This window comes from Zonotrichia albicollis, chromosome 29 (assembly GCF_047830755.1).
Source record: "Zonotrichia albicollis isolate bZonAlb1 chromosome 29, bZonAlb1.hap1, whole genome shotgun sequence".
NCBI classification, from domain to species: Eukaryota; Metazoa; Chordata; class Aves; order Passeriformes; family Passerellidae; genus Zonotrichia; species Zonotrichia albicollis.
The window spans coordinates 6,456,180-6,483,256 of NC_133847.1; the positions used below are offsets into that span (position 1 = coordinate 6,456,180).

Below are 27,077 nucleotides of genomic sequence, written 5' to 3' on the forward strand. Positions count from 1 at the left end.
TTCTGCGGTGCCACACAGCCACCAGCCCACAGACTGTCCTTAGCTGTGCCACCAAAAGGAATTTTGTCACTGCTGCAAAGCAGGGAAGGGACTGTTGCAAAGAAGGGAAGGGACCAGCTCAATCCCAACACCCTGAGAAGCTCCCCCTTTCCAGGAATCCAGCAAAGGAGTCTCCATTTCAAAATATTGTCCTTCTGGAGGCAAAACTGGAGGATTTTCACGCACCAGGGAGGAAGGGGAATGCAGAAAATAGTAGCAGGGTGAAGGAAAATGCACAAAGGAATTTAACAGATATTCCCAGAGGCTGCAGGGAAAGTCCCAGGGCTCTGGGGAGCTGCAAGAAAACAGCAGAAAACATGGAAACAGCAGGAGAAGGAATGGATGGGATCAGCCAAGAAATATTCTCTGCTCTGACTTCTCAGAGAGCACGGACCTGGCTCTGGAACAGTGGCCTGATGGAAAATGTTTTCACCCCACCTCAGTGGAGATTCACTGCTGTGTCAGCCCTTGCATAAATAAATCCCCAGCCCCAGTGGGATGTGAGGAAGCTTTCCCAGCCTGGAAGAGCTGGTTCTCCACTGCTCTAACTGCATTTATCACCAGCTTTATCTATCATTTCTTTTGTAGCCAGTTTTAAAAGCTTTTGTGAGTAACTTTTCATTAAAAACCCAAACAACAGTCATCACAAGAGCCAACACAAGCTCGGCACTGCTCTTCCCACTGCTCCCAGCCTTTCATCCCCACAGATTATCCCAGCTTTTAATTTAACCAGGAGAAACATGACACGCTCTGAGGCAGCTCCAAACAGCAGGGAAGGTTAAACAGGAAAAACCTGATAGCCTGTGTGGGGAGAGGAAGCACCTCTGGTGATCTGGAGGGAGGACAGCGCTGGCCTTTGGGGTCCCCAGAGCAGCTGGGGTGGCCCAGGAGGTGCCCATTGCTGCAGGGAACCCTGGCACCACACCCAGCCAACAGCAGAGCCCCTGCGGGCCCCCACTCACCTGGCACCTGCTCCTGGGCAACACTAACTAAATCAGCATTTTTTATTACTTCACAGTTCTGCTTCTCCTCTTTGCACTTCTCCTCGCTCTTCTTCTCCTTCCTGTCCTTCTCCTTGTCTTTGTGCTTTTTGGATTTTTTCTTGGATTTGACGTAGGAGCCGCAGTTGTGTTTGCTGCTCTGGGCACAGTCTGTGGGCAGGGGGTGACTCAGTCTCTCGGGAGGCTCCGTGCTGCTCTCACAGTCTCTGCCGTTGTGGGCCGGGTCGTTGCTGACATCCGAGAGGGGGTCGTGGGGCCTGGGCAGCTCCAGGGCCGGCAGGGAGGAGCTGGAGCCCACGGGGGGCTCGGGGGGCAGCGCCGGGGCAGGGAGGGCCAGGCTGTCCTTGCCGTTGGAGGAATTCAGCTTCCCGTTCAGGGTGGGCTGGCTTCTGTGCGCCAGGTGCGAGATCCTGGGCTTTTTGTTGGCCAGGGGGTCGATGAACTCCACGGGTAAGGGTCGTTTCTGCTGGGGAAAGGGGGAAGAAAGGAGAATGAAATCGCGTTCAAGGTGCAGCGGTGGAGCTGGGTGCTGCCACTAGGTGGTGGTGCAATACAGGGGAGGAGGGAACATCCCGGGAAAAGCAGCTGATCCCTCCCAAGCTGCTTCCCAGAGCCCGCAGCTTGGTGGGACAGCCTAAAAATCCCCAGCAGCAATTCCTGACCTGCCCTGTTATCCACACACAGCCCCAGATCACCCTCACTGCAGCTCCTTTCAAAGCCAGCCCTTTGGAACCCAAGCCCTGCCCCATCCCACCCAGTTAGAGAGTGGAAATATCCCTGGAAGTGTCCCAGGCCAGGCTGGACAGGGCTTGGAGCACCCTGGGACACTGCAAGGTGTCCCTGCCCATGGCAGGGGTGGCACTGGACCATCCTTAAGCTCCCTTCCAACCCAAACAATTCTGGGGTGAAAACATCTGTCCCGAGCACCCCAAAGTGAAGGAAAAACGTGCGCTCAGCCCTCTGGAGCAGGGAGGGATCAGCAGTTCTGCATTTCACCCCCAGCTCCGTGGCCAAGAGCTTCACCCCTTCCCCTTGTCGGGAGCGAGGCATTGCCCGGAAGGCGGGAGGAAGTGCCAAGTGCTCGGTTCTCAGAACTCAGGCACGAGGGGACACCGAGGCAGCCACGTCACGGGGGCCAACGTGACCTGAGCCACCCTTTGTGAGCAAGGCCAGGGAGGGAAGTGGCTCCCAGCCGTGCCCGAGCTCGGAGGCAGCTGCTCCATGCAAGGATCCATCCATCCACCAGGCTGAGCCAGCCCTCGCTGCGCGCCCACCTGGCAGCGCTGGGGCTGCACCAGCTCTGGCCAAGGATTCCTCCGTGCCCAGAGGAAAACAAACGATAGCTCTGCCTATTTCTCTTGGATAATCCATTATTTTCTTTCTGTCTCAGGCGGGATGGCGACGTGTTTGCGAATGGAAATGTTGTTCCGTGGCGGAGGTGCAGCTGTGCATGGTGGCTGCCCCCAGTTCCCCCTTTTTCACCTGGATTTTTCTCTCTCTCTCTTTGCTAACTCAGGGGTCTCGAGGACACTGCTCAGTGCCAGGAATTCTTTCCACCTGTCAGGGTAATTAAGGCAGAGCTGCTGGTTCTGCCACTGAGCTCAAGGGGCAAGGACAGCACGTCCGACCGGCTTGGCAGCATCGCCTCCCCCAGGAGGGGACACCTCCATCTGCAGGGCTCCCAGCAGGTGACACAGCCCAGAAACCTGCCAGGCTTTACAACCTTTCCTCTAAAAACAACCAATGTCAGCTCCTCCAAACTCATCCCTCTGGTTAGGAGGGTTCTATACATCCATTTTCTACAATTACCACACCGATCTCCTTCACCTTCATTCCACAGCTGAACCTTCCCGAAATATTCTGCATTCCAGCCTACCAAATCCCAATCCCCTGCTGGCACTGCACCCATTAGAAACCATTTCTCTAAATAGAAACTACAGCCAGCGAGTATTAAAAAAGTGACAGCTCACAGTGCTGTGGTTTGCTGTCTGACACGGCAGAATCATGCTGGAAACGTTTCTATTCCACACTGGGTAGGCTGGTGAAACGGGGACATTCTCAAATCCAACCCCACCAACCACCCAGAGTTTCAGCTGGGTCATTCTGAGAGATCAAAACCTCACCCTAAAGACCTCTGAATCTTTAAAATACAGACAGCCAGAGAAACAAGATGATTTTTCAGCCTTAAAAGACAACACAAGACCAGGATCTTTGTGAGCTAACTTGAAGGTGATCGTTCTCCATTCACCAGGAACATGCCCACAGCAGAGCAGGAGAGGATTTGCAATCAGCTACCTGGCAAACAAGTTGCCCAGTCCTTGTTCTCAACCAGAGAACTGCCTCCCTCTCAGTGCCAGAGAGCACATAACTCCTTTACCTGTTAATATTCTTTGCCACTAATCCTCGGTGCGTCTGTCCAGACAAGCAGGCATTACACATTCCACTGGCAGGAGAAGAATAAATACTCAACTTGTCTGGGCTGACCCACACGGGGAGAGGGGAAGGCAGAGCGCTGGGAAGGCAGAACATTTCACAACGCCTGTGCTGGGAGATCCTGGGAGAAGTGGGGACAAGGCTCACGTCAAACGTGGCTCCTGGGTGGTTTATGGTCATGGAAAAAGCAGGCAAAATGTTCTTTTCACAGCTCCCTGCTCTGGCATCTCTGAGGCAGGAGCAGCCCAACCTGCCCCTGATCTGTCACAGCAATTAGGCTGCAAAAGGTCAAGGGTTTTAATAACTCAGCCGTGTTTGGGAGCTGCTTATTACAGCTTCGTTCCACTCAATTATTAGTAATGAGGAAAACACAAGCTGCTTCTCCCAGGAACTCCAGCAGGGACGGAGGCACTGCAAAAGGAATTCAGCCCTCAAAACTAAACCTGAGCCTCGCTGTCACAGATCCTCCCCACAGGCCCTGCCTGACCACGGCCAGAGGAGAAACAGATGCTGAGCAAAGCCCGAGTGAGACTCCAAGTTAATAAAAGAGAAATAAAACGCCAAGGCCCTCCTGACCCGGCAGCAGGCGATTACAGGGTGCAGACAGGCACAGCCAGACCCACCTGGGGGGGAGAGCTGGAGCTCAGCGTGTCCTTCGGGGGGCTCAGCGACGGAGCTTCTCCCTGGAAAGCGCCGCTGTTCTGGGGCTGGCACAGCTTCCTGCAAAACACATCGGGCTGCTCACACCCGCCAGGGCACACTGTGCCAGGGCACACTGCTCACACCCTGCAGGGCACACTGTGCCAGGGCACACTGCAGGGCACACTGTGCCAGGGCACACTGCTCACACTGTGCCAGGGCACACTGCAGGGCACACTGCTCACACCCTGCAGGGCACACTGCAGGGCACGCTGTGCCAGGGCACACTGCAGGGCACACAGCAGGGCACACTGCTCATCCTGACAGGGCACCCTGCAGGGCACACTGCTCACACCCTGCAGGGCACAGAGCACACACTGTGCCAGGGCACCCTGCAGGGCACACTGTGCCAGGGCACACTGTGCCAGGGCACACTGTGCCAGGGCACACTGTGCCAGGGCACACTGCAGGGCACACTGTGCCAGGGCACATTGCAGGGCACACTGCTCACACCCTGCAGGGCACACTGCTCACACCGTGCCAGGGCACACTGCAGGGCACACAGCAGGGCACACTGTGCCAGGGCACACTGCTCACACCCTGCAGGGCACACTGCACACCCTGTGCCAGGGCACACTGCAGGGCACACTGCTCACACCCTGCAGGGCACACTGCTCACATCCTGCAGGGCACACAGCAGGGCACACTGTGCCAGTGCACCCTGCAGGGCACCCTGCAGGGCACACTGTGCCAGGGCACACTGCTCACACTGTGCCAGGGCACACTGCAGGGCACACTGTGCCAGGGCACACTGCAGGGCACCCTGCTCACACCCTGCAGGGCACACTGCTCACACCCTGCAGGGCACACTGTGCCAGGGCACACTGCTCACACACTGCAGGGCACACTGCTCACCCTGCCAGGGCACACTGCTCACACTGCTCACACCCTGTGCCAGGGCACACTGCACACACTGCTCACACCCTGCAGGGCACACAGCAGGGCACACTGTGCCAGGGCACACTGCTCACACCCTGCAGGGCACAGAGCACACACTGTGCCAGGGCACACTGCAGGGCACACTGTGCCAGGGCACACTGCACACCCTGGGCTCTGCACAAAGGGGCTCCTCCTGCCCCTGGTCTCCGATAAAATCCGTGAGGAATGAGAAACTGCAGTGGGAAAACATCACTGACAAATTCTCCTCCTTGCTTTCCCGTCATTTTTGTGGCTCCTTGGCAATGGAAGGAACACCTTGGACCTCTTTCTTTCCAATTCCCTGTTGAATTTGGAATTCCTTTTTCAACAATTTCACCTTTTTTCTCTTCAACCGGTGACGTAAGAACTCAAACAAATTAATCCCAGCCTCAGAAACATAATTCACATGGAGGCCAGTGAGAGTGGCATTGAATTTGAAGGTGTAAAGGATATCAGATATTATTCCTGCTGATTGAAATACAGCTCAGGGAGACATTAATTAAACAAATTTCTGCTGAGTGTTTGCTTTCTGAGACAACCCAGAAAGCAAAGCTCACTCAAGAGGGGCTGAAACTGAAGCTCAGATGTTGAGGAATAAACTCTCCCACTCATTAGCATCATTAAAACAACACTTTGTGGCAACAGGAGCCCTTTCAGCAGCGAGCTCCTCTGGGTCCAGGAAAAGCAGCATTATAACAGGAACTGCTGAGGTATTATTGGTCCACCAGGATTTACATTTTGGGCTTCCCAATAATACTTTTAAGTTGCATCATGCAAAACAGAGCTACTCCGGGCTGTATTTGTGGTATTGGACAAATAAAACAAAAACCTTTTGTAGCAACAAAAAGCACAATTAGAATCACTTGGATTCCCCTCCAGGCTGGGTCTCTGCAGATCTCAGAGTATTTTCCCAGCCCACCAGCTTTGACCAACAATTCTGACACCAGACTGCCCCTCAATTAATCATTCAATAAAAAAAAAATCCCACTCTTGCATCAAGTTGCAGCTGACAAACTGAAAAAAAACCCCAGAATTCAGGGTTAAAGGTTTTAATAAAGCAGCTCTGCAGTCAGCTTGTCAGGAGCTGTGCAGCCTGAATAACCCCACTTTTAAATTCTCCCAAGCAACTGGAATCAGCATCAACGCTCACTCACACCCTTCAAACATTGGGAAGATTTATCTCAGAGATAACACCCAGCACTTGACAAGATCTGGCTTTTAACCTGAGCTTGAACCTTGGGCTGTGCTGCAGCAATATTTGCACATCTGCAGTGTCACCACTGTCCAGGCTTTGTTTAATTTGATTTTAAAACAACCTCAGCAGCCACAGAGCGGCTCAAGGAAAGGACCTGGGGCTTGTGAGCATGGGGACACTGATACTGCCCAAATAACCCAGCCCAAGTGGCTTTTGGGGGCTGCTTGAGCAAGCCTGGCACATCTAATTGTTAATTGTGGATTTAAGGAGCCAGGAAAGCGCTGGGCTCAGCAGAGGAAGGATTCCAGGCAATGGTTGGGGATGGAAGGAGCTGAAAGCTCACCCAGCCCCAGGCTGGGACACTTCCCACAGCCCAGGGGTGCCACAGGGATGGAAAACATTAAAAATGAGAAAAAACCCCAGCTGGTTTAACCCAAGCCTAGCTAGACCCAGCTTTAACATCTGCAGATGTGTTAATGACTGCAGATGTGTTAATGAGTGCAGATGTGTTAATGAGTGCAGATGTGCTAATTACAGCAGCTGCTGGGCCACTGGCCCTGCCAGCCAGGAGGAGCTGAACCATTGGGTATCGTGCAAACCCTGCTGCCTCCTGTGCCCTTCCTCTGCTTTCCTCCAACGTGGTTTTTTCCCATTTTGGAGCCTCATTACCTGCACTGCCCGAGCAGGGCTTTGTTTGTACAGTTGAACACATCCTTTCCAAGGTCTATTTTTAGACCCCAGCCCAAGTGAACGCCACAATTGTAGAAAAAGCAGTAAACACGGCTTTTCTACAGGGACAAATTCACTCTGGGTATTTTAATTTTTTTTTTCTGAAAGCCATAAAGACTGCATGGCAGTTGTATTTTTCCTTTTAATTATAATTTCCCATCAAGGCCATTTAAATGAGTTTTGATTTTCCTTGAGCACACCAAAGCACTTGGAGTGCAAGTTTTCTGTTGGTTTAAAAAGTCTCATCTCCAAGTCAATTGTGCTTTTAAATCATGGGAAGTGCTCAAACAGAGCATGCTGTGCTTCAGCTTAACCAAAAGTGCAATAAAATACAGCACGAGTAAAAGCTCTGCCTGCACGACAAAATCTGAACCAAGGCACTGAAAAATATCAACACTGAGAGCAGAATTCTGTGTAAAACTGGGAGATTTCTTTCCCTGCCAGCCAGAAGCTTCCAAGCTTGGAGGCTTCACTAAGGAAAATATCTTTAGAGGGGGAAAATTGTCAGCAATAAGGATGAACTGAGTCAGTTAGGGCTGTTCCAGGAGGGAACAAGGGAACAGAGATCACCCTCCAAGCAGGAGGATTTTAAAGGGATTTATCCCCACAGAACAACCTCTTGCTTTTCCACACATCCACGAGTTCAACCCAGTCTCAGATTTAGGGATGAAACACTCCAGGCTGCACAGGAAGATGTGGGAAAAAGGAAGGAGAGCTGAGCTGGAGACATTTAATCACCTCATCTCCATTTTACACCAGCAGCATTAAATGCACCAGCCCTGCTCCCTGGCAGGCTTCCCCCAAGCTTTGCCTCTAACGATTTAAAGACATTCACATTTAAAGATGTGAAGAGTGGATCCACCTGGATATTCAACTTCAGCCACACCTACAGGTCCCTGGGTGATGGACAATTTAAAATGATGTCAAAATATCAACTTCCAGACCTTGGTCACCCTGATTTACAGAACCTTCCCTGGATGATATCACAGAGCAGAAAATGGGTAATTACCTAACGAGGATCCTCTTCAACAACTGCTGATCTCCTTCTGAGTAGCCAGGCCAGTCCTTCTGCACTTCTTTGTATACACAATCTTTCAGTGTGAAAGTGCTGTCCTTGGCACTCAGATTTGCCACCTGCAACAGAAGGAATTTGGAAAACCATCATGAGGCTTTCATTTCCTCACTTCCTCGAGCAAACAAGAGCTAAGATGAAGGCAAAATCTGAGCAGACTTAGCAGCTGTTAGTAGTGTCAGAGAACAAGGAGAGACTTTAATATTTCATTTCCTTATTATTAAGATTATTTAATCAAAGTGTGCCTTTCCTTTCGCCTTGTCGCTGCAATAATTCATAATGAGCTTCTAAAGCACATCCAGTTGAGTGGGAAATAAGTCATATCTAAAAGAGATTATTCAGCTTGGGGAGCCTGGAGCAGCACAACACCACTTGATGGAAACACCTGGAAATAAAGCCTTAATGGGAACAGGCAGTTCACTTATCACACCTGTCCCACAGCCAAAACGGGGCAGTTTATGGCCAAAGAGGAACTCTGGGGGCCATAACTTGGTTAACAATTGCCAGGAGATAATTTCTCACTACCGAGCCAACAGAGCTGCTTTCTCAGGGAGCTGTGAGAGAATGCCCTGGGACCAGCTGGATTCTAGGGAGAACTTCTCCAGGACCTGGGATTGCCAGAGCCCTGCAGGGAGCTCAGCACACTCAGAGTTTCCCCACAAACTCCTGCACAGAGAGGAGAAGCTGCTGGAATGGGCACAGCTGGATTAGAATGGAAACAACCTGGGAAAGAGTTATCCCACTTGGATCAGTCTTTCCACAGCCTGACTGAAAATTTAACTTCTTGCTGTTGGTACAGGCCTGAAAATCCAGAGCTGGAGGAAAGCAAAGAGCCGCAGTGAGGCTTTCACAGGGAGTGAAAACTCACGGAATGCTCTGGTTCCATCAGATTCCAAGGGCAGGGCCACCTCCCATTATCCCAGATTGCTGCTTGGACACTCCCAGGGATGGGGCAGCTCCTCTGGGCAACCCCAGCTTGCAGAGCACGGCAGGTTCCAAATGGAAATAGGAAAATAAAGCCTTGGATGTGTGTGGAGAGGGATGAGGAAGCCCAGGTGCTGAAGGCTCTGCCCACAGGCAGGCACAGCAGCAGCTGCAGCCCCAATTCCTGCTGGAGCCCCTCAGCCCAGGGCCTGCTGCCCCTCACAGTGCAAAATGCTTTTATTCACTGCACGGGCATCATCCCGTGCATCTGTTTAGGGATTACTGCTCTCCATTCAGGACGTGGCTGTGCTCAGGGATTTCTATTATCCACACAGCAGGAAAGTGCCTCAAAAACAAGCTAAGGAGTGGCAAGTCTTGAATGAGCTGAAGATGCTGCTGATTGCCCTGCTTCTGCTTTTCTACAACCTAATATAAAAATATTAAAAATCTAGGCATTTCTGAGCAAAAGGCTGCACAACCACCACGGCAAACTCTCCTGATAAGCAAAAAATAGAAAGCCCGGTTATCAGTTTACATGACAAACACTTTGTTTTTCCTTTCAGTCCTGTCAGCTTTCCAAAATCCTGAGCCAAAATACAACAAGAATTTGAGCTGTGTTTTACATCGAGGTATCCCTGTAAATACACCCAGGAGACAAAAGCCAATCCAGGTTCTGCTGCACCAAAAAAAAAAAAAAACAAGAACCAAAACCCAAAAACAACAACTCTCCCAGAATTTCCCTGTTTCCTGCCTGTTCCTGGAGCCTGGGAAGAACAACTTGGATTTTTCTGAGGCTGAGAGCTGCTACCTCCTTGTTTTGCTCGTGTGGGACTCTGCAAGCTCCACCCCAACCCTCCCAAAAATAGAAACCTTGCAAAATGAGGCAAAAAGGCCGCCAGGAACACGGAGTCCTGCGAGAGAGAGAGAGAGAGAGATGCAAGAGCACAATGAAACCCACACCTAGACAGATTTAGCTTGAACACAGGCTGTAATTTTTAGCTTATCTGTGTCTGCCCGTGGATGGGAGCCCTGAGAGGGATTAACTTTACGAGCTGCACGTTCACAGCCAGGGCAGCCTGAGCGAGGCGGCCCCGCACGCGCCGGGGCCGGGGCACAGCATCCATCAAAGGCAGCAGCACAAACAGAGCTCTCTGCTCTGAAACTCAGGGACAGGACTGAGAAAATGCTGCAAAAAAGCTGCTGGGAAATGAAGGGCTCCGGGATTAAAGTCTAAGGAAGGAACGGGTTGTGCCAGCTGTGACTCTGTTTTTAATAGGACCTGCCCTGCGCCCTTGGGCAAAGTGAACTCCTGTCTCACTCTTTATAAAAGGAGTAAAAGAGAAAAAAAAATAAGGAGTTTTTTTTTTTTTTCCAGAATTGATTCCAATCCAGGAGGCAGCTGCAGCATTTAAATAAATAGCCATGATGTGTTTAATAAAGCAATGAAGGTGTTTACTGTGAGGCCTAAAATGGCACCTTTAATGTGACTCAAAGTGCTAGGAACTGATTCAGCTTGGAGACAGCTTTCACACCTGACACACAAATAATCTGCTTGGCAAGGAGCTGCATGATCTTCACACCTGACCACTGGCACCTCCAAGCAGGAAGGGCTCTGAGGAGCACAAAACAACACTGGGGACATCTTTTCCTTCATATACAAAACTTGTACCAATACAGAGCGTGGCTCCTTCACATCCGTGAGAATAAAATAGAGATTTAGAGGTTATAATCAAATAACTTGCAGATCCTCTGTTAAGAGAATCCTCCCCATGACCAAGCAGAAGTGTCCCTCTGAAAGGGACTGATGTGGAGAGCCAGAACCATCCAGCTTGGCTGCACCCCCTAACCCGAGGGAGGCTCCTGCTATCTCTGCAGCAGCACTGGCAGCTCAGAGCTGTGTCCCCCACACTCAGCTGCAGCCTGCAGATAACGGCCCCACTGCCACGGGAGGGAGGGGGGGGCTCAGGAGACATTTATTTTTTTTTTTCCCTTTACCTAAATCGTTGCCTTCATCAGAGTACAAACCTGTTGCAGAAGGTTATCCAGCAAATCCTTGTCCTGCTGAGAAAGTCCATCCTTCTGCAATCTGAGAATAAGTTCAGGTTTCTTATAAGGCTTTAGTGCCAGTAAGTGCACAACCCTATCTTTGAAGGGTCTCTGGGAAATGGCACTATTGCCTCTCTTTATTGCACTGGCAAGGTTGACTGGCGTTGGGCGCTTCCTGGAGGGAACAGCATCGGAAGCTCCTGGTGCAGGTTTACGCACCTGAACCTTTTTGCCTAAAATGAGATGAGAATAGTGAAGTGCAGCAGTCGCCTCGCAGCGGCCAGCGGGCTGGCACCACCAGGGTCCAGCACAGCCCTGCGAGTGGCACGAGGGCACAGGGAAGGACAAACACCGCCAGCACACCCCCTGGGTCCCGACGCGCGTCCCGTGAGCTTTATGGGTCGTGACAGGCTTGGAACGAGTAAACAGCAACACCGAGCTCTGGAAACCTGAGCATTATTGGCCACCAGCTCACATAAAGCTCCCTTTGTTTGCCAGCTTTTCGTTTATCCCAAGTGCACGTATCCCCCACGGTTAATCGAACTATTCCTGCCCTCCCTACGAGAGGAAAATTCTGCATTATTGTGTAGAAGAGTGGGAAATATGGAGTGGAAAGACCAGAACTGGTCAACGAGCGGCTCCCCGCTGCTGAGCTCAGCAAAAACGCTCCTCCAGCAGATGTTTCTGCTTTTAGAACAATAGGAACTTTATGGGGCTGGGTCACCTCCCTTCCCCCTCCAAACAGGCCCCATGAATGGGGCTGACACTGGGCCATCGGCCTATTCATGAGGGTGCTGATGGAATAACCCCTTCTCCACTGCACACAAGCACAGAGCTGCCCCAGGAGTGCATCTCGGCCCCATCCCCACTGTGGCCCTTGGCTGCTGACAGCACAGCCCAACAATTCATTTCTCCCATTCCCACTGACAGACAGAGCCCTCACAGCATCTCCCAGCAGAGCCCAGTCAAAGCATGGGGACTGCTCCAAACACAGGAGCAGGTTCCTGCTACCAAAGGCACACCAAGCAAAGCTGAAAACAAAACGTGTGGGTTCCAAGGTCTAGAAACCTGGAGATCCAATCAATAATCACTTGGGCTGGAGAAAGTGACCTTCACTAGGACAAACAACATCCAGCATTTACTGCAAGCGCTTGGGAGGGTTGTTCCAGCAGGGCACTGCTCCATTGCTAGGAAGCAACGTTTGCAACTGAGTCATCTGAAGATACTGGGGATTGTCTGCACTGTTTGTTTTACTGAGCTGCACATTGCGTAACCCAGGCCCCATTTCCTGGCTTTTTATTCTACACCACAGAGCTGGGAGAGGAAGCACGAGCCATCCTCGGCAGGGCTGAGGGGAGGTGAGAGGGGGAACAGCACCAGTTCGCACGTTGAACATCCCACAATCCAGAGGTCAACTGGATTTTGTTTCCAGAAATGGGACAGGAGAAGATTCGTCAGCTTTCTAGAACTGCCTTAACTCTTGCCAGGTCATGAACAGTAAAAACATCACGTTGGGAGGTTTCCATTTAAAGGCTGGAGCCAAAATGTGCAGCGATAGGAAAAGAAAAAACCAAGTTAAGCCAGGACACAAAGGATTTTCAAATATTTGTACACGTGCGTGTCTGTGGCTGCATGCACACCTCCCCTGCAGCTTTACCTGCAGCTCTCTATTTACATTTCTATTTATTCAAGTGTCAGCTCACATCTGTAAGTCCCTGCTGCTCTCCAGTTTCAACATTTCCTATACATTTTTCCACATCTGAGCTGCCTGGAAGGACTCCCCTGGCACTGGAGTGCTGAGCTCCGTGTTCTCCTGGAAATGTGAGAGGCAGCCCTGTCCCTCCAGCCCAGCCTGCAGCAATCAGCTGATGCTCTGCTGGCACTCCAGGACCTGCAGATGCCACACCAGGACTGTCCTTCCAAGCCCTTCCTCTCCTGCTCCAACACTGACATCTCATCGAGGAGCACTGAGCTCTGCCCCTGCTGCCTTCACACGCCTCCGTCTCCATTTCAGGCCACTGAAAGGTTTTAGCCAGGAGTATTTTTAATTTTAAAAAAGTTTTGCTCCATCTTTCCAGGAAGCAAATTGCTTTGAGAATCTTCTCCCTCAGAAGCTTTAACTTCAGGCACTTACTGTAATGTTCTCAAAGAGGAGCTAAACAAAATAATCTTCTGGCCTACGGGAAATCAATGCATTTCCTTCCTGATTACTATCTCCTTTCTCAGCTCTGAGCACTTGGCTGCTGTGACAATGAGTCTGGGTCAGTTCTACATTTTGCAACTCAATCCTTCTCATCACAGATCCCTCAGAGAAGAGACTGGCTGCAGATCACATGGGCTGCAGGAAAAGCAGCTGCCTCAGGAAAAAAAATAATGAAAATAGTGAAACTGCATTCTGGTTACTGTTTGTGCCCAAAGCCTGTGAGCTGAGCTTGAGCAGGGTCTCTGCAGGCTCCCTGTGTCATTTGCCATGGTTTGATTTCCTGCTGCTGTCTCGGTGAGAGGGGCTGTGCCAGGCTGCCTCAGTGCCTGTGTTACACAGAGGGCACTGCTGCTGTGCCCTCCCTGCCAGGCGCCGTGGGGCACAGCTGTGACACGGGGGTGGCACTTCCAGCTGAGCTGGCCACGAGCAGGGACGCAGGGAGGGCTCAGCAGGGCCCATGTGACAGACGGGACCCAAGGCCAGAGCTCTGCACATGGACAGCCCTCAGTGCTGCTGCCTGGGTGCCACCTCAAAACCACCCTGTGCCACCTCCTGCCAGGGCAGGGACACCTCTGGGCTGCTCCAGCCTCACCCTGGGCACCTCCAGGGCAGCCACAGCTCCTTGGGGTGACGATGGAAGCGAGGACAACACAACACAAGCAGAGCAGCCCCCTGAATCACCCACAAAGAACTGCCAGGAGCTTTTCAGGCTGCCACAACCGAGCCAACAACATCAGGATGTGCCTGCAGAGCCTGCTGGCTCCCGGCTGGAGTGCAGAGCCCCAGAAGGAGTGGCTGCTTACCTACATATCTCCCCCCAGGTTTAATGACTATGGCGCTCCGGCTGCGAGTCTCCTCCTCTGCCTGTGCCATGCTCTGCCTCGCCTTCTGGTAGGAATCATCAGTAGCACACACGGTGATTTTATCCTGTATGCTTCCCAGGCAATCCAAATGGATATTGCCATTGCTGCAAGAGAAATGCAATGCAAAAGGTACTCCTGGCACTGCACGCCAGGCTGGCACTGGGGGGTGTTAGCTGAATAACAGTGGGGGCACACAGGGGAGCTGAGAGGGAACCAGATGCTTCCCAAAAAAAACCCCACATCAAAACAGATCAGAAAGGCTCTAAAAAGGAAGAACGTGCATTAAGCTCTGTTAGGGAAAAGATGCTCCAGAAGAGAAGGTAAAAAATAAAAATCAAAAACCAAAAGAGGCTGGTTTTTCCTGGGACACACTCACCTGGACACATACTGCTGGATGCAGTCAAAGCTCCCCTGGGGGCTGTCCTTGCCAATGTTGGAGAGATAAAAGGTGAAGGTCCTCACTTCCGCCGGTCGGTCGGGCCTCGGGATGGCGATGTGCTGCTCGGGACAGGAGGAGGAGGAGGAGGGACAGCATTGGTCACTCGGCTCACCCCAGGCTCAGCAGAGCTCATTCCCTGCAGCCAGGCTGCTCTGAGGCATTGTGCAATGGGGAGAGCACCTGGACACTGCACACACAGGCTGCCAGAGCAATTCCAGCCATCTGCACTGTGTGCAGGGCAAGGAAAAGGTGACTGAGGGGAAGAGCAGCTGAGGATGTTCGAGGCAGCTCTGCTCTCTCACAGCCACATCCAGAGCCCACAACCACCCTGCTCTAGGAACCTGACCCAGTTCTATTGATTCAGCCTCAAAACACGCTCGCTCCCACTGTTTATATTCAATGTAAAACACTCGAGGCTCGTTTCTGTAGAATTACTGATCCAGCACTAAACATAGCACCAGCCAGGTCACTAGGTAGCATGCTTATTCTTTTTTAAGAAATTATAATTCCATAACAAGATTTCATGGCTCACAGTAGAGTGTGACGCTGCTGCTAAATTAAATATTTAATCAAGCATTAAGTGTGCTCCACAGACAACTCCACAGCCACCCTGCATTGTTTTCTTCACCCCCACCACCACAGCCATTCATTTTTCAAAAGGGAAAACTGTCTGCCCTCTGCATTCAGGATCCAGCATAAATGTCAGCATCTGAGCTCTACGATGCCATCAATATTTGCTAATTAAGATGGCTCCCAGAAGCTGAGCCAGGAGGAACACCAGCCCCAGCCTATTTTAGGCCAGGCTTTACCACAGGGGTTTATATTTACCCAGATTGCCACATGGACGCAGAACACACACACTCACAGCAAGGCAGCCCGTGGCACCCACACATGGCTGTGCTGGGCCAGGAGGGGTTTTGGGTGGTTTCCTGCAGCCTGGAAAACCCGGGGCTGTGTGTGTCCCTCTGTTAAACCACAGCACGTTCCCCAGCCGAGCCCCAGCACGGCGTTCCCTGCCCTCAAACAGAGCTCCCTTCTTCCAAAAACCAGCCCAGACACCAGAGCTGTGCCTTGCTTTGTACACCACAAGTTATCCCCAGGATGCAGGGCTGACAATACTGGGAGCAGATTTTGTGGGTGCTGCTGGACCCTCCCTGAGCAGCCCCATTATCTCCCCTGCCAAACGTGTGCCACAGCCCTTGAGCCCTTCTAATCTCTCCTGGCATCCTCTGCCCCCACCCAGGCAGGGGCAGAAAATTCCCTTCTGCTTTACCACAAGAGCCAGGAAGGCAGAGTTATGTAAGCAGTAGATTTGGGGGGATTTTACAGCTGGAAATTTGGTGGGAATGGGAAAGGAAGAAGAGGAAAAAACCCAGCAGGGGGATGGAGCTGTGCTGCACCTGAGCCTGGAAAATAAAACCTGCAGGGTGTCACCAAATCACATCCCCACACACCAAAGAACTTTCTCCTTGCTGCTGCTTCACCCACTGGAAAAAAAACCAGCTGTTCCAAAAGCCCCAGGTTTGGATTTTTGTAGGGTTTTTGCAGTGTTTCCAGAGGCTGTAAAATGAGGCAGAGTCACTTTAGTACTGAAAAGTGTTACGTGTGCGAGCCGGCCGTTATCTAGGAATTATTTTTAGCTGAAAACAGAAGGTTTCTCAAGCCACCAAATCAGCATGGTGACTGCTTTGAGGGAGCCCTAATTTTGGTGCTGGGTACTGCACCAGTAACCAGAGACACTTAAAAATAGCCTGGTACAGATGTAACTTCTGTTTTCCTCTTTCAAGTAACATTCATCTGTGGACAGCTCTGAACTGAGACTTCACCTCCCTCTGTTACAGCAAAACTTCATCCCCAGCAGCAGGGGAAATGCTGCCTTTTCCAATCACAAAGCAAAGGTGGTTTTGCTGCCAACAGTCATTCTAAAAATGCTGCACACACACGTGGCTGTGGCACCTGAAGGGTATTTTCCCCCCTCAGTTCAATTCTGCCCCTGCTCTCACTACCCCGCAAGCACCTGCAAATTTCAGCCAGCCCAATGATTCTGCATGTCTTGTCACCAAAATAGAAGCATTTTCAGTAATTCTAGCACACAATTTGTAATGCTGTGGTACTCCAGCCCTTAAATTCTAATGTACGTGCACACTGACACAAGCAAAATGCTCAAAACTCCATAAAAACTTATGAAACTATCCAAGAAAATCCACGAGGATAAAGTGACAGCCAGGTGCTGCTCCTGAGGAATATCCATGGTGCCACTTTAGAGGAACACTGGTAAAGACAACCTGGTTATTACAGCTGAAATTCTGATTATTCCACAGAATAAACGCCATTAACAAGAGCAGCATCACCACAGAGGCAGAATCCCAAAGTTTTTATCAGCTCCTGTGAGACTGGATCCAGAGCAGGAGAGGTTTTGTCCCTTATCACTGGAACAGCTGTTTTATTTTTATATTTTATTTTTACAACCACTGACTTCCTCCTCTCTGCTGCACCTTGCTGACCCCGGGTTTTATTCCAACAATTCCCTTCCCTGGTTAATTAGTGTCTCAAACATGGAAGTTTCTTTTTCTGTGTATTAGAAACTGAAAGTATCTTTGACAGCTTTTAGAGTGACACTGGAACAGGTGAAAACACACGGACACAGCAATTTAAGGGCTTCTAGAGAATTAAATTCAAGAAGCAGCCGTTTGTTTAAATTCTTATTTTATGTCCTGCCTCCCTAAATCATCAAGTGAAGCTTTTCCCTCTTGAGAAAGGAAAACTTGCACAGAAAATCCCCACTATTAAAATCTCACTGCTTTAAATCACACTGACACTATGCACAACCTTCCCACCCAAAAAAGCTTTTGGGATTCTCCACTGATGCTTTGTTTTGGGAAGCAAAACAGGAAGGCAGCAAATTGGGGAAATGAGGAAGGAATATTATGGAAGAAATAATTTATGGAAGAATTAAGGAATAATATGGAAGAAATAATTTAAAAAGTAAAACCATTCAGAGGAGGCATTTCCAGAACTTAAACAGCTCTACAGGAAAATTCAGGTGTAGATGCTGCTTCCAAAGGGAAAGGAAGGCATTCCCAGTGCTTTTAGCTTCCTCATTCCATGAGCAAAGCTCATCAAATAAAGACACATCACCCACCCTTCATCCTCCTCCTCCTCTCCTGGCTGTGCCCAAGCTCAGGGGCAGATTCTGATCTCAACTTTCACGCTGAGCTTTCAGGGAAGTTTAAGTCCAAACAAAGTAAAAAACCTGGAAATTGCTCCTTTCTTTATTTCCCAGGACAAGGAGGTTTGTATTTTTCTTCTAAACTTACAATAACAATCATGTCTTTCCTGCCACATTTTCTATGGACTGGTAGTGAGAATAATATCACAAAGTAGGATGTGGGCAAGGACAATGTGCTGGGTTTAATGTCCACTCAGCCCAAGCCTTTCTGAAAGCTTTCATGTGCCAACGCATAAAAAATAACCACAAGTTACAGCTGAATTCAGATTCTTGAAAAAAAAAATTTAAAAAATTTAAATTCCCCCTTCTTTATGCAGAAACTAAAGGTAAAGACAAGCTTTTTTAGCAATAAAAGGTACCTAAATGACATTTTTCAAGTTCACTGAAGGGCTGCATTGCTTTACCAGAAACACCAGCACGTAAATCTCAGCGTTGTCAGCAACTGGCATGACAGACTGGTGCAAGGGGCTAAAAATATCCCCGAGTTCTGTCACTGGAACAGTGTTGGGGAAGTAAAACTCCTAAATCTAAAATAACTTCTGGTGCTCCCAGCACTGCAGTGACATTAAATAAAGCCCCAGGAGGCTCAGGGCAGGAACTGGGACCCCAAAATCCCTGCAGTGAGTTCAGCACGGGGCTTTCTTGGGGTGCAGGTGAGGATCCCGTGGATTTCTGCTTCCTTTCCTCTGCCCTGTTTATTAATTCATTACCCAGTCCATAAATCTGAATTTCCCATGGATTTAGCAAGGTTAGGAAACAAAGAGGAGGGGAAAGGTTTTTTAGAGAGACCCCATGAGCAAAGGCCTGCCTGGAGAGCACACCTGGAGCTCCATCTCAGCAATTCCAGCATCATTCCTTGGGCTGGAACTGCCCAAACTCCTCAACCCCATGGAAGGGAAAAGAACTTTCCAGGGACAAACTTACCCCTTGGCTTCCTTGAAACTGGATGACTGGCTTTGACGTCACAGCATCCTACAAAAACAAGTGGAAAAACAGAAATTACCTCAGAGAAATTCCCAACTCCGCCAAGTTCAGAATTCACCAAGCCACGCTCGAGCTTGATTTTTCACCTGGATTTTTTTACTTTCCTTATTGTTTTTTCAAGGGGAAAGGTCAGAGAAATGTGTATTTCAAATAAGAAAGCAGAAAAAAGCCCTGAAACAGTGATTTGTACCAGGAAAAGGATGAGCTGAGGGGACACTTGGTTCCTCCTGAGCCCTGCACCACAGTCTGGGCACAGAGCAGCTCAGCTTTGGTGCTTGTGGAAGTTTGGAGTTAAAAAATGGACACTTGAGGGGAAAATTTATTCCAGTTCTCGGCCTGAGAGGACGCAAAGCGAATTTTTTCCAGGAGAAAGCTGGCAACCCTCTGGAAAAGCAAACTGCAGCTCCGTTGCAAAATCCTCTTGTTCCTTTGCCTGTTTCAACAATCGGCCTCTTCCTCCAGGCTCAGCTGCTTACATTTAAAATTGTATTCCTGTGACTCTAAAATGCTCCATTTCAGCCTCTTGGCCTCACTGATTTCAGAGATCCCAGATACACCTCGGTTCCAAGTCTCACCTGAGGTTTTCATTGAAGTAAAAAGCACCAGAGCCAACCCAAGGCAGGCTGAGTTTGGATTTCCCCAATTCCAGCAGAATTGGGGCTGTGGATGTTTCCTTTCCTTTCCAAGGCAGGAATTGTGCTCCATGGGGCTGGTGGGACCCCACTGTGAAGCTTTCCAAAGGGACAGAAGAATTGATAAAGAAGATGAAAGCATCATTTATGAGTGCAAATGCTGTCATGTGTATGGGAGACACATTTCCATGGGAAAACAAGCCCAAAACCTGAGTTGGATTTTGCTGTTTGTGTCACCCAATGGATTAGAGAAATAAGATATTTCAATTTTAGCAGCAAGAGAGTTAAACAGCTTGAAATTCATGAAGTTAACCATCCCTCATAAAACTTTTCCAGCCCAGCAGGGAAGAATCTCAGGCACGACATCAACACAAAATGGATAAATTCACCAACAAAATAAAAGCTCTTTTAGGCCAGATAAAGCCAACAAAAGTTGGGTGGATAAAGCAACCCAAGAGAGAGCCCATGCAATGGGATTGCCCAGCTCTGCATCACACCCAGGATCATTACAGGACATTTATGATGCTGAGGAAAGCAGGAACACGCTCGGAGCTGGATAAAGAATTTTATAGACCCAGAACAACCTTTAGAAAAGCACCAATAAATAACATCTTGGTCCAAAGATCACTGGATTCCTCGAGTGCCACGACACTGCATTCCACAGCACACTGTTCATGCACAGCCTGGCCAGCTTTTTGTTCCCCGTGTCCAGAAATTCACAGGAACATACTTGAGCAAACAAGCATTTGAAACATGATAAAAATCTGGATTTAAGGAAAAAAAAAAATAAAAATCAAACCAAGCCATGTGGTTCTTGTACAGCAAATTACAGATTTGGGAAGTTCTGCTCTTCGGTCTGGAAAGTTGTTTAAAGGGAATAAAAAGGGGGTGAGGAGGATGGAAGTGGAATAAGGAGGCAGGAGCAGAAGTCCTGATGCACAAATCAGACATGGTTTAATTACAGAACTTCTAAATCCCACAACCTACAAATAAACTGCTCTGCAGTGAAGTGGGTAACATCAGCTTTATGCAATTCAATGGCAAAGCTGAGATGTATTCCCAAAAATTCAGCATTTCTGCCTGGGCCTGTTTGGGATCCCTGGGGAGGAAAAATCAGTGTGGGAGCTCCCAGGCAGGCTCCAGAGGAGATCACAGATGGATCTGGATGGAGGGATCACAGATGGATCTGGATGGAGGGGATCACAGATGGATCTGGATTTCCAGATGGAATGGATGGAAGGGATCACAGATGGATCTGGATTTCCAGATGGATTGGAATGAGGGGATCACAGATGGATCTGGATTTCCAGATGGGTTGGATGGAAGGGATCACAGATGGATCTGGATTTCCAGATGGATCTGGATGGAGGGATCACAGATGGATCTGGATTTCCAGATGGATTGGATGGAGGGGATCACAGATGGATCTGGATGGAGGGATCACAGATGGATTTGGATTTCCAGATGGGTTGGAATGAGGGGATCACAGATGGATCTGGATGGAGGGATCACAGATGGATCTGGATTTCCAGATGGATCTGGATGGAGGGGATCACAGATGGATCTGGATTTCCAGATGGATTGGATTTTGGGACCACAGATGGATCTGGATTTCCAGATGGAATGGATGGAGGGATCACAGATGGATCTGGATGGAGGGGATCACAGATGGATCTGGATTTCCAGATGGGTTGGAATGAGGGGATCACAGATGGATTGGATTTTGGGATCACAGATGGATCTGGATTTCCAGATGGGTTGGAATGAGGGGATCACAGATGGATTGGATTTTGGGATCACAGATGGATCTGGATTTCCAGATGGATTGGATTTTGGGATCACAGATGGATCTGGATGGAGGGGATCACAGATGGATCTGGATTTCCAGATGGGTTGGATTTTGGGATCACAGATGGATCTGGATTTCCAGATGGATCTGGATGGAGGGATCACAGATGGATCTGGATTTCCAGATGGATTGTATTTTGGGATCACAGATGGATCTGGATGGAGGGGATCACAGATGGATCTGGATTTGCAGATGGGTTGGATGGAGGGATCCCAGATGGATTGGATTTTGGGATCACAGATGGATCTGGATTTCCAGATGGATTGGAATGAGGGGATCACAGATGGATCTGGATTTCCAGATGGATCTGGATGGAGGGATCACAGATGGATCTGGATTTCCAGATGGGTTGGATTTTGGGATCACAGATGGATCTGGATGGAGGGGATCACAGATGGATCTGGATTTCCAGATGGTTTGGATGGAGGAGATCACAGATGGATTGGAATGAGGGGATCACAGATGGATCTGGATTTCCAGATGGATCTGGATGGAGGGATCACAGATGGATCTGGATTTCCAGATGGATTGGATTTTGGGATCACAGATGGATCTGGATTTCCATATGGATCTGGATGGAGGAGATCACAGATGGATCTGGATTTCCAGATGGATTGGATTTTAGCATCACAGATGGATCTGGATTTCCAGATTGAATGGATGGAGGGATCACAGATGGATCTGGATTTCCAGATGGGTTGGATGGAGGGATCACAAATGGATCTGGATCACAGATGGATCTGGATGGAGGGGATCACAGATGGATCTGGATTTCCAGATGGATCTGGATGGAGGAGATCACAGATGGATCTGGATTTCCAGACGGATTGGATTTTGGGATCACAGATGGATCTGGATTTTGGGATCACAGATGGATCTGGATTTCCAGATGGATCTGGATTTTGGGATCACAGATGGATCTGGATGGAAGGGATCACAGATGGATCTGGATGGAGGGATCACAGATGGATCTGGACGGACACTGCAAACCCCAGCTCCCTTCTGAGGCAGGGATGGATTTTGGGATCTCAGCAGCACCATCCTGACCCTCCTGCTGTCCAATTCCCCAGCTCCAGCTCCTTCAGGGGGTTCATGGGGGAGGAGAGCACACTGCACACCCTGAACTAATTAGGATGTGACTCTGAGTACCTTCATTAGGTGAAATTAAATCCCTGCATGGACACCTTCATTCAGAACAAAAGGAACAGATGAATGACGTGAAACCAAACTAAAACCACATTTCCATTTTTATCCTCATTTGGATGAGCAGCCCTGATCATCAGGAGTTCCTGCTGCCCTTTCCAAAACCCCTGTGTCATTCAGTGAGGAGTCACCTCAGAGTCAGCCAGTTCCTGTTCCTCAGTGATGCCATGACTGCATTTCCTGTGTCAGTTCCTACAAATGCCATTCCATCCCTCCTGAGGGGAACTCGGCCTTTCCAACCAAACCAAGGCACCTCCTCAGCCCTGCGTGCAGCAAATCCTGGCAAATCCAGGGTGCTGATGAAACCTCAGCTCTGTGCTCAAACAAGAGGAAAACCAGGCAGATTTGTCCAAGCAAAGGGGCACAACCTCATCCCCTTCCAGTGAATTCCAGCTTGATCCCAAAACCTCATCCCCTTCCAGTGAATTCCAGCTTGATCCCTCCAGGAAACTCTCTGGGTTTAAAAGCAGCTGGTGAAAGACAAAAACCTAAGGAAGAAAAGCACAATTTGGGTACTCTGCAGCAGGTTTTGTGCTGCTGCCAGGTACCAGACACTCATCCCTGCAGCTCATCCATGAGGGTGGAGGGAAGGAATGAAATTCCTGGGATCTTCCTGGGATCTGTGGGACCAGGAGCACAAATCCTGGGATCTGTGGGGCCAGAGAACATGCAGGGAAGGAGCACAATTCCTGGGATCTGTGGGACCAGAAAACACAATTCCTGGGATCTGTGGGACCAGAAAACACAATTCCTGGGATCTGTGGGACCAGGAGCACAATTCCTGGGATCTGTAGGACCAGAAAACACAATTCCTGGGATCTGTAGGACCAGGAGCACAATTCCTGGGATCTGTGGGACCAGAAAACACAATTCCTGGGATCTGTGGGATCAGGGAACGCAGAGGAAGGAGCACAATTCCTGGGATCTGTGGGACCAGAAAACACACAGGAAGGAGCACAATTCCTGGGATCTGTGGGACCAGAAAACACACAGGAAGGAGCACAATTCCTGGGATCTGTGGGACCAGAAAACATGCAGGGAAGGAGCGCAATTCCTGGGATCTGTGGGGAACCCCACACAAGAACCTGCAGCTCCCAGAGTCATCCAAGCCCCTTTAAGCCCTCCTCAGCTGCAGGAACTCCATCCCTGCCCTGCCCCAAACGCCCCCTGAGCAGCGGGAAGGTTGGCAGAGCATTCCCAAAGCTCCAGAGTGCCCGGTGCCACCAGGAGCTGTGCCAAACTCCCTCTGGGAGGCAGAGGAGCTGCAGGGCCCCTGCTCTGCAGGAACAACTCCCACAGGAGCATCCAAGCCACAGCTCTGAGATCTGCCCACACTGCAATGGCCACTCCAGCCTGTGCCCCTGAGCGCAAACAGACCCTCACAAACGGCCTGGGTACACCCCAGCATCCACTCCATAAAATTCCATTTATTTGCCATCAGGAAAGAGAGCTGCCTCACATCCATGCCCATTCCCTGCTTTGCACAGCTCCTGCTGCATTCCCTGGGATAAATAAAATAAAACCCTTGAAGCTCTGCTCCGGGATGCCAACATGAACAAAACCCCACAGACCCATGTGGCTTTTGTCAGCCATAAGGTTATTTCAAAAGTCATGAGATTAAACCAGAAAAACCCCAAAACTCATCCCCAAAGCTCCCACAGGATATTTGGCTTTTATTATCACAGCATTCTGCTCATCCTTCAGTTTCCCCAGGCTAGAGGAGAGCAAGAAACCCCGAAGAGAGGCTCTGAAAGCTCACAGGGGTGCTGGCAACACACAAACATTGCTCACACTTCAATATCCCAGGTGTGGAAGCTGAGGAAAGAATAAGAAAGGGTCAATAAAATATGGAAGAACTGAATGTAAAATGAATGATTTTATCAGGGCTGACTGAAGCTGGCACAAGGTTTTCAACACCTTGTGAGGAAAAGCTGGATGGGATGTTCCTAGCCAGCATCAGAAAGGACACTGGAAACACTCAGGTCGAGGAGCCAGCTGGAAGCCTCTCTGTTCCTTCAGGGAAATACAGATAATTAAAGAAGACATCATTTTGGGAAGTTCTGTTGTGTATTTACTGGAATTTATACTGCAGGCTGTGTCCTATGGAAAATGTTTGCCTAAACTCGGTACTGATGTGTTTGTGTGTTTTGTTGGATGCTCAGAGCCACCAATGCCCAGAGTGCAACTGAAAATTTACCCTTATTTGTGCTGGAACAAGGGCATTATTTTCAGAATTTAGAGCTTCTTACAAACAGTTAAAATTAGCAGCAACAATTCCAATAAATACAGAGAGAAACCATAAAATCCTGCTGAGCAGGGCTGGCATTAATGGGATGTTTCCAAGCATCATGAGCAATTCCAGGTAAAACCAGTGCCCAGGTAAAGCTGCCGCACCTCAGCAAGCACTTACAGACATGGGAACAACAAGGAATTGCTTCAAAAGCACAAATTTCAGACTCTGTAATGCCCCAGACTCCAGGTTCCTCTTTAATTCTTTGGTTATGACTGGTTATGTTCCTTCAGCCCACAAGGTCCAAATACAGGCAGGGCTCCCTCCCCTGGGTTACAGGTGGGATAAAAAGGCCCCAAATCCAGGAGGATGCCCAGCTTCAGCCCCCCTGCACACCACTCACATCTCCCTTTCCATTTCTATTTCTGCTTTTATATTTCTGTTTTGCCCCCAGGAGCAAAGCAAAGCAAAGCAGAGTGCAAAGGCAGAGCAGCTCCACGCTGGCCCAGGGGACACCTGTGAGTCCCTGAGCTCATTAACAGCAAGAACCCCAAATCCCAGGGGAAAGGAGCCCCTGGAAGAGCCCCCAGCGCCCAGGGAGGCTGTGGCAGCTCTGCTGGCAGCCCATTAGCCCAGGAGAGCACTGAGGCTGCTCCCACTGGCCCAAGGCTGCTATCCACCTCCTCCCAGAAACCCAGCAGCCAAAAAAGCCTCCTGAATATTCCCTTTTTCATGTCCCGTCTATTACTCGTGGAATTAAAGCACAGCCTCCCCTGCAACACAATTTCCATCTGCAATTTGGGGCCTCTCAAGGATCCCGTTTGAAGCTGAGCACAGATGGGACGGAGTCGGCTGTGAGTCCAAAATTACAGTTTTGCTATTCAAATCCAACGTTCTCATGGAAAGAGCCCTGGAAATTCCATGTAAATGCAGCAGTGTTTGAGGCTCTGAGGATTTGGGGTTCACCAGGTCCTTGCAGGGATGCTGATGGGATCCTGCACACCCCAGGCAGTGCAACCCCCAAATTACCCCATGGTAATTAACCCTCTGCTCTCTCCTCCCCTCCGAGATAATCCCATTTATCAGCCCCATGATCCAGTGCTCTCCCCAACATTTAAAAGAATTTATTTTGATAATCCCATTTATCACCCTCATGATCCAGTGCTCCCACAGACCCCCCTCATTTTCCTCTCCCCCTCATCTTCCTCTCCCCAACATTTAAAAGAATTAATTTTGATAATCCCATTTATCACCCTCATGATCCAGTGCTCCCACAGACCCCCCTCATTTTCCTCTCCCCCTCATTTAAAAGAATTTATTTTGATAATCCCATTTATCACCCCCATGATCCAGTGCTCTCCCCAACATTTAAAAGAATTTATTTTGATAATCCCATTTATCACCCCCATGATCCAGTGCTCCCACAGACCCCCCTCATTTTCCTCTCCCCAACATCTAAAAGAATTTATTTTGATAATCCCATTTATCACCCCCATGATCCAGTGCTCTCCCCAACATTTAAAAGAATTTATTTTGATAATCCCATTTATCACCCTCATGATCCAGTGCTCCCACAGACCCCCCCCTCATTTTCCTATCCCCAACATTTAAAAGAATTAATTTTGATAATCCCATTTATCACTCTCATGATCCAGTGCTCTCACAGACCCCCCCTCATTTTCCTATCCCCAACATTTAAAAGAATTTATTTTGATAATCCCATTTATCACCCCCATGATCCAGCGCTCTCACAGACCCCCCTCATTTTCCTCTCCCCCTCATTTTCCTCTCCCCCTCATTTTCCTCTCCCCAACATCTAAAACAATTTATTTTGGGCAGAAGTGAACGCCCCAGCTTTTAACACAAACAATTATTAAAAAAAGGTGCTTTTGATGAAGGTTTAAGGGCTGGACTCTCACCAATTACTCTAAACTGTAGTTTGTATTTATTATTTATCATTTGCCTAATAGGCATTAATGGACACATTATCACCATAATATTAAAGCACCTACAAATCCTGCCCAGAAGTACAAGCAGCAATAAAATGCTCAAAAGCTTTTATGTCAGCCAAAATGCTGGGCTGCATGTCTGAAAGTTTTTAATTGCTAAACTGCAAAAGGCACACTGGCTTCTTTGGTTATAATTGCATCATTTAAAGTGGGCTGTACAGCACAAATGCTGCTTCCTCAGTAGTTTAACTTTCCAGGGTTAAAAATCCAGTGTGTTTCTATAAGATTGAAAATAAAAGAGTTTAAAGTGTCAGCTCAAAAAAACCCTCAACTTGATCTGCTGAAATTTATGGTTACCTTCAAGAATTTTACCATTCCCAGCTCCTTGAACTTATAGAATGAATTAAATTCTATTTAATTTAATTCATTCCCAGCTCCAA

General features: G+C 49.2%; 1 protein-coding gene across 2 annotated transcripts in view; it reads right to left on the minus strand.

The window, feature by feature from the left end:
* The window catches only part of ELL (elongation factor for RNA polymerase II), a 54,429-nt gene that overhangs the window by 7,877 nt on the left and 19,475 nt on the right, over positions 1-27,077 (minus strand). Inside the window, exons 2-8 of one of the 2 annotated variants that reach the window (XM_074528461.1) lie at positions 18,715-18,762; positions 14,499-14,620; positions 14,063-14,226; positions 11,036-11,289; positions 8,024-8,148; positions 4,097-4,193; positions 1,002-1,506 (exon numbers count right to left, since the gene is read on the minus strand). In XM_074528461.1, the coding sequence (XP_074384562.1) occupies positions 1,002-1,506; positions 4,097-4,193; positions 8,024-8,148; positions 11,036-11,289; positions 14,063-14,226; positions 14,499-14,620; positions 18,715-18,762 (1,315 nt within the window). The remainder of the gene's footprint in view (positions 1-1,001; positions 1,507-4,096; positions 4,194-8,023; positions 8,149-11,035; positions 11,290-14,062; positions 14,227-14,498; positions 14,621-18,714; positions 18,763-27,077) is intronic. The other variant, XM_074528462.1, reaches the window with a different exon arrangement.